This window comes from Gallinula chloropus (genome assembly GCF_964237585.1).
Source record: "Gallinula chloropus genome assembly, chromosome: 2".
NCBI lineage: Eukaryota > Metazoa > Chordata > Aves > Gruiformes > Rallidae > Gallinula > Gallinula chloropus.
Genome location: NC_140086.1, coordinates 132,179,578 through 132,192,369, shown reverse-complemented (window position 1 = coordinate 132,192,369; position 12,792 = coordinate 132,179,578). Strand labels below are relative to the sequence as shown.

The window sequence follows — 12,792 nt, the reverse complement described above, 5'->3', positions numbered from 1 at the left end:
TGTTTAAAAAAAAAAAAAAGTTAAAAAAAAAGTGATGGTTTCCAGTAGTGGTTTTTGGGTTTTTTGGTTTTTTTGGTTTTTTTGTTTTTTGAAAAGCATTAAAGTTAGAACAGTACATTATGCATGTAGGAAATGTTGTCTAAGCTGAAGGAAAGCACAGGCCTTTTACAAACCTGTAATGGAAGTGTTGGAACATCAGACAACTAAAGCCCTGAGGTATGTAATATTCTATTTGTTTCTTATCACACTGAATTGTAGACCCACACTGCACCTTTTCTGCATTCAGCTCCTGCAGCCTGAAAGAGCTCTGGATGAAGAAAAGGGGAAAACATGACAGTATCAAGAGACACATTCATGTGACTAAAACCCTAAACCATGACAGTATCAAAGCCATCTGCCCAGGAATCCAGCAGCTGAAGGAGGTGGAAAGGAAGATGGGGCAGACAGAAGCGAGTTCTCGTAGTAGTCTCCCTTTACTAGGGCGATGCATCCTTACTCCTGCAAAGGAGGCAAAAAGATGTTGAAGTTCATGGCCATCGGAACACTTTCAGACTTAAACATCCCAGTGCTCCTAAAGAAGGAATTCTGTTGAGGTTTTGAAAGGGAAGAGTTAAATGTGAATGCAGAGGGATGTCAAGAACTTGCTACAGGCAGCTTCTCTTAAGGTGTAGCTGATTCTTCAACATCTGCTCAGCGACATCTCCTGGTGTTAGGAAGCAGTAATTCACAGACCAATTCATACTGGTGTCTCTTTCAAGCACATGCTTGTACCTTTAGCCTAAGAGCCCACTCCTGTACTGAAAGACCTTAGAGGTCCAGATTACTGAAGAATAATGTAAATGAATGCAGCTTTCCCTCCCTTCCCCCCACCAAGTGATCTCCTGTTTAAGCATCTGATCAGCTGTTCTCAATACATGTCAAGAGTCAACACTTAATTTTCTTAGTATGGGTGAGCTCCATATTTTGTACATTGCTGTAAGAAATTAAGGAGGATTATGGAGAGGGTGTATGAACCTTTAATAATAACCACATTGCTGCTTCAAATTTAGACTTTTTTTCCTGATTGTTTCTAGTGCTTCATTTTGGGTGGGTCTGGTTTCATAGATGTGGTAGGCGATAATGGAGTGTAAATCTGCATCACTTGAGAAAATGCTGGCACTGTTATTGCTTCAGAAACTCTCATGTCCCATAACATGTGAATTTGTTTTAGTAGTCAAAAGACAGATGGGTGGATCGTATGGTTTGATTAAAGGTTTTCTATAGATTTGATAATGCTTTGTCCCTTCAAGATTGTGATTTTTTTCAAAAAACCCCGACAATCAGAAGTCTTGACATTTATACCAGAGGTGTAGACTCACTTTCAGAACCTAATTGTTAAGGGGGCAGTGAAGCACATGGAGTCAAACTTTGGCTCTTCTGCAGGTAAGGTCTGACTCACGTGTCAGTATACAAGGAATGTTGTGTTGTTCTGACATGTTCAAAAAGAACATCTTTTAAAAATACACCTATTTTTGGTGGGTTTTGTCTTTGAAGTTTTCTTTGTTCATTCCCTTTTGAGAAAATAGTTTTGGTCATATAAAGATCTTTGTTTCTAACGAGGCAATTTAATTTTAATCTGACTGCTTGAGAATTGCACTTAATAGTAACCACATTTTTTAGAAGTTATTTGCAGCAGCAGAGTATCAAAATAATGAAGTGGTTTAACTTGGAGTATTCTTCGTGCTTACATTAGATGACTTTTTGACCTTAGTTATGTTGAAATGCTTTCTTGAAGTTGGTTCTTCTGGAAGAATATAGAGAGCTATTGTGATTTCCTTCAAGACACCTACACATTTTTATCAGATAAAAATAATTGTCTATAAAATAATAAAATATCATTCTTCTGCATCTGTGTGAGAGTGAATCCAGATCTTAACTTGCATGCTGATGCCACTGAATAGTATCTGCCTCCCTTCACATGACAATAACTATTTTCAGAACTTGAATTGATGCCTGTTAAAACATACCTTAAAATCTGTAACTGACAAGTGAATAGGAATGTGCTGGTGTTATTAGCTTGCATTATTTTTTTTATGTCTAATTACTTAAAGATCATGTGAATGCTAGCAGAATTCTGGAAACTCCATCCATCCTGTGCACTTCAGGTTACTGACAGTATGGACTTACCCAATGGTTTCCCAGGTTTTCCAAAGAAATGGAAAAAGGTTTTTTTTAGGTATCTTGCTTGATGTGTCTGTAAACCTAGACAATCTGGTTAGAGAAGGGGATGAAAAGAGCAGAATTAAGTTGGCCATTTCTGTATTAAGCTTCTTGAAAACTTGGCAAAGGTGAAAACCAAATTACAAAAACAGCCTTGAGGGCAAAAAATGAACTTCAGTTTCAGAAAGTGGTGTCTTAATACCTGCAGACTGAACTAGCCTGTGCATGTGTGTCTGTGGCACACAGACTACTAGACCCTTGTGGATTGTTATGCCCTATATGCCTCTGCTGGATATTAGCCATAGCATCAGTACACCTGCCTAAGACAATGATGCCACTTCAGTAATGTCACAGAAACAGACTGTAAAATGTGGTGGCAGGGGCAGCTTTTGTTCTCTGCTAGATGCACAGCTCCAGCAAGTGTACTTTAGGCCGAGCAGATGAAGATGATTCTGATAACCAATTGCTCTGGCTTCCCTCTGTGCTGTCCTGCTGCTAAGTGGTGTAACCACCCTTTTTGCTTTTTGTGGCTGATAGAAAGCTGCTTCAGGAGACTGTCTGCCCCACTGTGTCTCTTGTTCCTCTGTCTTCTGGCTGCTGCAATAGAAAGGAGTGTCTTGCTGAAGGAATTCTCAGTTGCATGTCTGGGGCCATTTCCATGTACCGCTTCAGATTTTCACAGATCTTGCCAAGAACATACTAGGAGATGCCTTATTTCTAATTTAGGTGAGAAATTCCCTTGAGCTGAAACCCTTCTCTTAACCTGCCCTATCCTCCCAGGTGTATTCCTCTCTTGTGGTTCTCATCATGATTGGTAGTAATGGTGTTAGTAGCAGTGATAATGGCTGACATCATTGCTAAAACGCTGAGAAGATAATGGAGGTATAGTCCTGGGCAGTTTTTCTCACTGCTGCTGCTGTGTTCTTAGATGTTCAAGGTTGGAAAGTCTCCTTTCAGCCTAAGTGTCAAGGTGGTGTGTGCTGCCCTGGTGTTCAGCTGCACGGTTTCTTTTACTTAGTTCTAAATTCTCTTGACCCTTTTGGACTTCGAAATAAGCAGTCACAAGCCGTAACATAATCATGGAACCAAGCACATAACTCAGTACAGTATCAGTTCTATTAATCATCTCATGGTTTTACTGAAATCCAGTGTAAGCAGAAAGTGTTTAAGGGAAGCAATTTTTATCTTTAAAAAAAAAAAAAAATCCTTGGATCACTTGTGACTGCAGCCAGTTTATATGTGGAGCGCTTTTTCTTTTTTTAAACAATCCCATCCTCTGGTCTCAAGTACTTCTCTGTAAAAGGCTTGCAGTTGTTATCTAACTGTAAAGAAAGGGCTGATAACAAGAGCTCGGCATAGGTTGGTGCTATGAGAAAATAAACGGAGATAAAGCAGGCAGAGCAATGCAGAGCTTAGCTCGCTGCAGAAGTGAGATAAAAAGCTGTTTTCTTATACTGGATTTGGCTGGGCCAGAGTTAGTTTTCTTCACAGTAGCTGGTGTGGGGCTGTGTTTTGTGTTTGTGACCAAAATGGTGTTGATAACACAAGGGTGTTTTCTGTGATGGCTGACACAGGGCCAAGGCCTTTTCTGCTTCATACCACCCCACCAGTGAGTGAGCTAGGGGTGCACGAGGAGTTGGGAGGGGACACAGCGGGACAGCTGACCTTAACTGACCTAAGGGATGTCCCACACCATGACATCATGCTCAGCATCTAGAGCTGGGGGAAGGAGGAGGGAGTGGGGACATTTGTAGTGATGGCATTTGGATTCCCAAGTCACTGTTACGCATGATGGAGCCCTGCTTTCCTGGGGATGGCTGAACACCTGCCTGACCATGTGAAGTGGGGAATGAATCCCTTGGTTTGTTTTGCTTGCAACTTTTGCTTTACCTATTGAACTGTCTTTACCTCAACCCACAAGTTTGCTCACTTTCACCCTTCCAGTTCTCTCCCCCACCCCACTGGAGGGAGTGAGAGAGCAGCTTTGTGGGGCTGAGATGTACTTTTCCTTCCAAAGTGCTTAGATGTAAAATTGCAACCTGTGCTCTCAAACAATTTTAGGAAAAAACACAAAACACAGCAATATTTTGTATGTAAACACTTGAAATGGATTTATTTTTTAAAAAGTCATTTTTACAGTTGGATCATACAGTATTCTTCTGTACGCCTTAAATTAAAAGCCTCCAGTTCTCAAAAATGCTGCCCAGTACAAAAGTGCTAACATAAAACTGTAGTGTTTCTGTATTTAAACCAGCACTACACATCACTAAGTATCACTCTAAATAGTCTCTTCACCAGTGTCAGTGAGTGGAGAAGAGGTGGAAGGTCAGACTTCATAGTGTTTAAGGGATTCCTTCTTCCCCTTACAGCTCAGTCTTCAGGAGCTTCAGCGCTTTCTGCATGTTTGAATACACTAGAAATGAAATATTCATAACATGTTATTTTTGTTGCAACTTCCTCTGTCCGCAACTACAAGTGCTGGAAAGAAAACACCATTGTTATTCCAGCTTTTCCTCACATGCCTATTGCTATAGGGATTCTGGCTTTTGCCACCGTCACCTGTTTGTTCCTGTGACTGGTGAGAACATCTGCCTGTTACCGCAAGGCAGGGGCAGAGACAGGAGCTGTGCAGGGGTGAGGGAGGGCTGGAGGGTACAACTCTTCCCTGCTCCCAGGAGGTTTCCTGAGCTGGCCTGGCCCTGCGTGTGAGAGCTCCCACCATTGCTTGCACTGAGCAGCGTTACATTCCAACCAAGGTATGCTTTCCTTTCAAATGGATGTTTAAAGCGCTGGGGCTCTGCCATTGTTCTCCTCACCTCTCTGAGCTTAAGTCTGGCAGCCTGTTTAATTGTAATCCTGGTTAACTGTCTTCCACCAAGTGCTGGTTGCAAGAGACTGTAATGCCTGGTGCTACTCCTTGTTTGTGTGGAAAATGCAACTGCTTTCAGAGTGTTACTCCAGGGCATTTCGGAAAATGCTACTTACAGAGTGAAATGTCAGAGGGCTCATATGCGTAGAGACGGTTTGAGTATCTTCCAGTAATATCTGCTCTCACAGTCAGGGAAGGATCTGGAAAAAAAGAGATGAAAGATGCTGTAGAGGACAGGGCTAACCTTGAGGGGAAGGAATGAACCTTTCTGCACTTCGGCTTGCTTCCTGAATGTTTCTGCAAGACATGTCTGCTTCTACTAACAGCAGGAGATCTTTCTTGTGCACAGGCACTGACATTTCAATTTGAAGTGTTGTGTTTGCAGGTTTATTTAGAAGGGGTTTGTTCTGATCAGCCTCCCACCCTGTGCCACCACACAGGGCCTAAATTAACTCTACAAGCTGAGACAAGCTCTCAGGCCACAAATGTTATTTAAAATGCAATAACAAAGGAAGAGAGAATGTGGCAGTTTCTTTGGTCTGTTGAAAGTGGTCATCCTGCCCCAGATTTATCGAGATGTGTTAGTGACACGTGTACAGCATATAAGGCTACGTAGCAGTTCTGGGTAAGGGAATACCTGGATGCACTCATAGCCTCTCACAGTCTCCAAAATGCAAATGCTGGTGGGGGGTTGTGTGCATTAGTGGAGCAAGAAACTGAGCACTGAGCTTCAAAAATCAGCCCCTGAAGCATCCAGGGTCACTGCTGTTCCTGCAATGTCAGACTGTGTTACGAACAGAAACCTGACAGGCTTACAGTATTTCTGGGGAGAGAAGGATGACCAAGGCTGAGCCCAGCACGTGCCCATTCCAGTGACCTGGGGCATCTGTCGTTTCAATGGAATAAATTGCATCATTTGTGGAATCAACAAGTTGATGCTGGACCTGGGAAGCTAACAGCCCATCTGGATTTGCTTTTTTTCATCCAAAAAAGTAATCTAGAAATTTTTATATTTTTCATTGAATGAATCCTGTGAATAAGCCTGAGTATTTGAGATGGAGCAGCAGGGGCTTTGGCCTGAGCTCAGCTTTGGTGCTTGAGTTACTCACCTATGAACAAAATCCGAGGGACGTACTGGCCATCAGGTGAAAGGTTCTTGTCTGTGGTTTCATACTTAAAGAAAACAGATAAGGTTCTCAGTCAAGGTTGCAGGTGGGCATGTTACATAAATACATACTTTTTTTACTTCTGTACTTTGTGTTATGAAATAGATCTTAAATAACACATTTTTCATTTTAAGAAATTCAGTCTGGAATGCAGTCTTAACAGCTGGAGTTGCAAATTCATAGCAACAGTTAAGGTTATTATTAAACTTTAAAATCCCTTATATTCTGAGCTATGATAGCTCCAGATGAAAGAGACATTACTGAATCTATTGTGCTTCAGAGCTAGTCTTTTTTCTTAGCCAACCCTACCTATTAAACATATAAAGCTAGAGAAGCCATAATTAAAAATAGAACTTTATTGCTTTCGCTTAATGAAGTGTAACTGGGAAACTTACCACGAGGTTCAGGAGAATGAATTTTTCAGCCAATTTCTGAATGTCTTTGTGTTCGGCAAAGACCTTCTTGAGGGCTGGAGAGAAGCACATGGGAATGAAAGTTAAAAATATGCCCCTGAAACCTATTGTCCTTGAAAAAGAAATTCAAATAAAATGAGAGTTCCCAGTTTACAATTAGAACAAATGAAGATTTTAAGTTCACTCCACTGGAGTATGATCAACCCATTTACACTCTACGGTAAAGAGTAACTATAATGCTACAAAATGTCCCCCCCCTCCTTCACATAGAGCAATTTGCTCTCAAATACATCTGCTTCAGCTTGAACTGGAGCGATTGACTCTTCAAACCTCCTATTCCACTACTGCAGTTTCTGGCTCCAGTTCTGAAGACCCTGATAACACAGTGTGTAGAGCTTCAGCCTGAGATGTTTGAAGGGATTTTAATGCTTGTACAAAGATTCTCCTGGAGTTACTGGGACTATGGATGGACACAAAGGTCTTGTAAATTCAGAAACACTGCAAAAAAAGCAGTCCATTTACCAGAAATCCCGCAAGAGCTCCATTTCAGCCTAGTTTGATTTGGTACCCAGCTAGATTCAATCTCACTCATCAACGATATCGAGAGCTGATCACATATTTTCCAGTATATCACTTCTCCTGGTCTTGTTACTGTTTTTAGCTGACTGTGATGCGGACCAAACCCAGACTGGACACAGGTTGAAACCTGCTTCCCTGTGCTGCTGTGTCCTCACGTAAATACGAGTTACCATTTATATTTTACTTCTGCACATGGGAAGATGTGACTTGCAGAGCGTGCTGGAGCCAGTCAGCGTTTCTGTAAGGCTCCCTCAGCAACCAGAATGGTGGCTGGTTTGCTGGTTGTTTTTTTTTTTTAAAGAAAAACCCAATAAACAGCTGTGGGTTTGGTTTTTTGGTTGTGTTTTGGGGTTTTTTTGGGGGAGGTGGTGTGTTTGCTTGGTTGCTTTTTTGTATTTATGCTCTCCTCCCCTCCCTCCCCCCTTGCCCCATCCCCCCAGTGCAAAGGCATTAATTACCTTGGCTGTGCGGGCAGTCATCCAGGTGATGGATAATCATCAGGGGTTTGTTGCTGCAAGAGAAAAACCCTCGTTAGGAGCCGAGGGGGCGCTGTGGGGAGCGGAGCGGGACGCGGAGCGCAGCGCGGTACCTGTGCTTGGCGCGGAAGAGGGCTTCCTCGTACGTCTGCGTCCAGATGAGCTGGTCTCCCCAGCCTGCGTGGGAAAGCCAGGCGGCCGCGAGTTACAAGCGGGGCCGGGGGTTCAAGTCCCGTCCCCTGCCCGCATCTGCCGGGAGGGGCTTCAGAGGGATGGGTTTTTAAAGGGGGAAGGGGTGCCAGGAAATATCAGAAAATGTATTTGCAGAATGAGTTGCAAGGAAGTTAGTTTTTTAAAACAGCAGAGAAGACAAAGCTTCAGCAGATTGCCTTTTTTTTTTTTTTTTTAATTATTTTTTACCTCTGGAGAGTGTCTGAGGCAGTTTTGGTTTAGTGTCCTTCGTCTCCTTTGTCTCCTTCTTGCCCACATCCTTTGCCACAGCACAGGAGATGGCAACGAGCAGCAGGAACATGGACATGTAACTCTTCTCCATGGCTGTTCCTGGAACAGATGGGAAACTTCACGTTGTCATCCTGCCTCCCAGGCTGCCTCTTGCTTTAAGGCACACCGCAGATAAGGATGGGCAGAGCGGCAGGTCAAGCCGCAGGTATGCAGCAGGGTGAGTCAGGGCTGAAAGGAACTGCTCCAGGCAGGGCCCTGGGCTTGGGGGAACCTCAAGGAAGTGTGAGGTTTGCTTAGCAAACTGCCACAGAAGGACCTCGTTGCTTTCTACTGCTCCTTTCACACCACTGGGCTGTGGTCCTTTTATGATGTGTACTTATTTGTTCATTTCCCTCTCTTCTGTTTGCATCTATTGAATTAGCACAGCTAAACGAGTCAGGCAATTCCAAAAGTACTTTCAAGTCCTAATAAGGTCATGATTATACCTTGATCTCCCAGCGTTATTGTAACCAAGTACTTCAGCAGCCCTGGTGCTGAAAACTTAACCTTTCTTGGCTCATCCTTCATTTTGCAGTGGGAGCAACTCAAATGAGAAATCAGAATGTTAAGCTAGGCTTTACAGTGAGCCATTGTCACAGGCACAGTTTAAAGCTGTTTGTTGCAAATTCCCATTCTGTCTTCACCCTTAAAAGTGTCTGATCTTTAGGATCAAACCAGTAGAATCTATACCGAAAGGAGTAGGGAGGAGCTGCTGTGTGAAGCAGTGAGAACTGAAATGCGGTTTGCTGGTTTAAGCTATACAAAGCAGAGGGCTTTTCCTGAGCTTGACCCTAGGGCACAGAGATGGAAATGAGACACATATGATGGGAAGCTCCTCAGCATTTCAGCTGGGGTACTTTGAAGGGGAAAAACACTAGCAACATGACGCTATGTTTCCTCATTAATTTTCCTCTTAGAAACTAGAACATCAGTGTAATGGGTGCAGTAGAAAGATTTAAGATATTCCAAAAGCAATAAGGAAAGTTCAAGAGATTCATGCAAAAATTACAACAGGATGACCGTTTCTACAATTCAGAGAATAAAAATTCAAGTCCAAAGAAACAGAAGATTTTCTGGGTGGGAACCGCAGGAGGAGTCATTAGTTGAGTTTTCATCAGTGGTACAGTGCTTTTCATACCAGGATGTCCAACACACCTCAAACATTTGAAGAGTCATTGTTTCAAGGGTATGATATATGACTTTTGCAGTAGATTACCTTTCTCCCTCCCTCCCCCCCCCACAAGAAAAGTCTCCTAGGCAAGGAAGAAAATGAGAAAGAAAGAAATTAGACCCAGTGGATTTTCAGGGCTGCCTCAGGAGCTGTTCTGGCTAGAGTTGTATGGAGGAAGTAATGCTTCACTTACAAAAAACTAAAAGCCAAGCAGGTTGTATGGGGCAACCAGGAAATCAAAGAGCAAGCAAATTTCATCCTGTTGCTGATGCAAAATGCAGAAAGCAAAGACAGAGGGAACATTAAACCTGCTCTTTAAAGCCTTCACCTCTGGAAAGCTAATGTGCACTTATGCCAAGTTCTTCATACACCCCCCCCCCCCCCCCCACACACACACACACACAAAGAAAACCAAAACCCCAACCCTCCTCTTTTAACCTCCATAGCCAACATTTCTCTACACATTTTCCTTCCCAGCAAGCTATGCTGAACTCTGCCTCTGTGGTCTTTTCTTTCCATAGATCAGCCACGCCAGCGCCAGGTATCCCGGGCTCACCGCTCCCCCAGGGACTCTCTCTAAAGCTGTCACTGCGCCCTGCCTTACCTTGTTTACTCTTCCAGATGCCTGCCAGGGTGTGAAGGTGTTCCCGGCTACAGTGTGAGTACTGCCCTACCTACTGCCTATTTATGCACCTTCATGCACCCCAACCCCACCCACCAGGGCTGAATTTGAATATTCCTTCCAAAGAGTGAAATTTTCAGGTTTTTTCCCCACCAAAATGTTCAGGTTTAAGTCTGTAATCAAGTAACATCAGAGTTTCCTGTCAGACACTGCACCTGAAGCTCAGAGATGTTTCTGTAAGCTTTTGGGACATTTTTTGAAGGGTGATTTTAACACATTGGCAAAGGTCCAAGTCCAGGTAAGCTTAAGTCAAGACTTCTGATTTGCCTGAAGAGTGATTTGTCTTTTTTTCATTGGTTGGAAAATCAATATGGGTTGCTGTTCTCTTAGCCCGCTGGAAAAGTTAAATTGGTGACTCAGAACTTCAGATGTTAATTAGATAATTATCTGTGCACGTTATACACATACCTGTGCACTCATGCACATACAACAGCATGTAAGAAAATGGTAATAAAACCTAAAAGAGGGTAAAGCTCTCCACAAAAATGTGTTTGCAAACTGTAACAGTAAACTCTGTTCAGAAGTGGAGGTCTAAATAAACCTTTAATTCAAATTCCATGCTTTATAGGTTGTGTAGGCATTTATTTTTGACTACAGCACAAAAATCAACCACTTAGGTTTCAGATACACATATGACACGGTACAACATTTAGGAAAGGGAGACTTTTTCAAGTGGCTGGAAGGCCATCCTTACTGTTGTACTGACTGCAGATGGTCCCTCCTCAGAAGACATTGTGATTCTGTCCTCAGCAATATATATTTCAACTATAGTATGTTCTCCTTGGTGCATGCCTCATATATCCCAGTGAGATTAAAATCACGGGCAGCGAACACTTAACATTACTCAGTTGGGTAGGGAAATCCATCAGGTAGGGATTTTCCTGTTTGAAATTCACAGCGTGCTCTGATGGCTGCTAACAGCGCCCATGTTATTATTAATAGACTTAAGAGAACATAGTGCTTTAATGCTTTGGATCACAGTTGTTGGGTTTTGGGGGTTTCTTTTTAATCTGTTGTAAATAGTGATCAGGAGAATGAAGTGCAGAAGCAAGATGGTAAACTCAAGCAGAAAAAGAATAAGGTATTGCTGTTCCTTACAAATAGACAGTAGTACTGTACTTTGCTTAGATGCTTGACTTCGCCCTTAGAAGGGTGAAACCAAAATTCCCAGAGAAGCCAGTGATTTTAACTCCTGATTCTGTGTGTTCCATAAGTGTATGTTTTCCTGAGAAAGAAATTAAATGAGGGAGGTTGCATGTGAATGGCTGCTCCTCCTCCAGCACTTCTCCCAGAAGGTGGAGAGATGCATTTTGTCAGTTTCTACACTGTGTGTCCACATCACACCCACTCAGATTTTCTTCCAAAACGTACACCAAAATGAGTTCCCAAGATCCATATATGGACACTCGAGTGCTCACTTTGGGCAATCAGTTTACATCCTTAATCCATGTTGGTGTAGATGTAGGAGTCAAACACGAGGTACACCCCATTCTGAAATCGCGGTCTCAGCTCAGGCAATTTGTAACTGTAATTTAACACACTCTTGCCGACTGTCTTCTCGGGTCACCACACCTTATAACATTTGGTAGGTCTAAACCCTGTAATAGAGGCTCTAGTTGTTCTCTGGTTATGTGAAGGGATAACGTGAAGCTGGGCTCTTACTCACACACTTTTAAAAGATGGTGTTTTACCTAAAAACTATTAAATAAGCTCCCACCCACTCCTTGGCCCCTCCTTTAGATGTGCTTCCTTTTAGTTTGCACCTTTGCTTTCTCCTCTTTTTGGGAAATGACTTATCTTGGCCTATTTCCACACAGCTTTGTGCTGCTCTGTAGGATTTGTTTCCTGTAGGTAGCCCAGCAATTCCAGTGTAGCTACTCACAGGGACTTCTGTCAGCTCCAACCCAGTGATCTTAATAGAAGTGGCTGAACACATCTCTAAACCATCCTGGTGCCTTGCTGATGGTGAGAAAGGAGAGCTCAGCCTTTCTCACAGCCCCCTGCTTGGGTCCTGAGCCAGCACCCAGGCACTGACCTGTTCATCAGGGGTTACTTTCTCTGCCTCAGTGACTAGATCCTGCAGGAACTGCCTCAGGAGACCTTGGAAAAGAATAGGACTATCCCGGAAGGTTTTTCGGTTTCTTGCTATAAAGATCTGGTAGACCCTGTTAATTGCTGTTAATATTTAACAACTTTACAGAACTTGTCACTGAATTTTCCCTTTGATTTTCATTTCTCTGGTCTGACGGTACCTTTGTTCATTGAGTTACACAGAAATCAGCACAATTTTGGTGACTGTTATTATCGCTCTTTTGAAGGCATTCTCTGAAGTGTCTTTTTTCCTTGCATTTTGTAGTCCAGAAGTTCTAGAATTCAGCTGTTTCTCCTAACTGAGTAACAAATACACCATTCCAAGTCTTGTGATCTGATGCTCGGAATAAATAGGAAAAGTTTATATTGGGGGAATGAAAATAATGAACAAAAAGTAGTCAATTCCACAATGGAAACAGTCTGAGACAGAGACAGCTGTATCTGGGAGTCAGCAAGCTCCCAATGTTGTTAGAGTTGTTTATTGTCAGCCAAAGTGGTTGAAAGTAGAATACATTTGAGAACTGGTCAAACTTCTTTTGCCAGTGCCTTAACCAAATGAACTGAGTGGTGATTTTATCACCTGAAAGAAAGCTTCTCAGATTAAATTTGCCTAATTTTTTCATCTTTTTGGAAGACCTTTCACCC

General features: G+C 42.7%; 1 protein-coding gene across 1 annotated transcript; it reads right to left on the bottom strand.

Annotated features, from left to right (window-relative positions):
* Positions 1 to 4,562: 4,562 nt before the first annotated feature.
* On the bottom strand, positions 4,563 to 8,255 carry AGR2 (anterior gradient 2, protein disulphide isomerase family member; the record flags this gene model as incomplete). The annotated part of the gene is made up of 7 exons (XM_084280585.1): positions 4,563 to 4,612; positions 5,185 to 5,268; positions 6,178 to 6,241; positions 6,630 to 6,703; positions 7,685 to 7,737; positions 7,816 to 7,879; positions 8,123 to 8,255. 7 exons carry the CDS (start codon positions 8,253 to 8,255, stop codon positions 4,563 to 4,565), a joined length of 522 nt encoding a protein of 173 aa, XP_084136711.1.
* Positions 8,256 to 12,792: the final 4,537 nt, after the last annotated feature.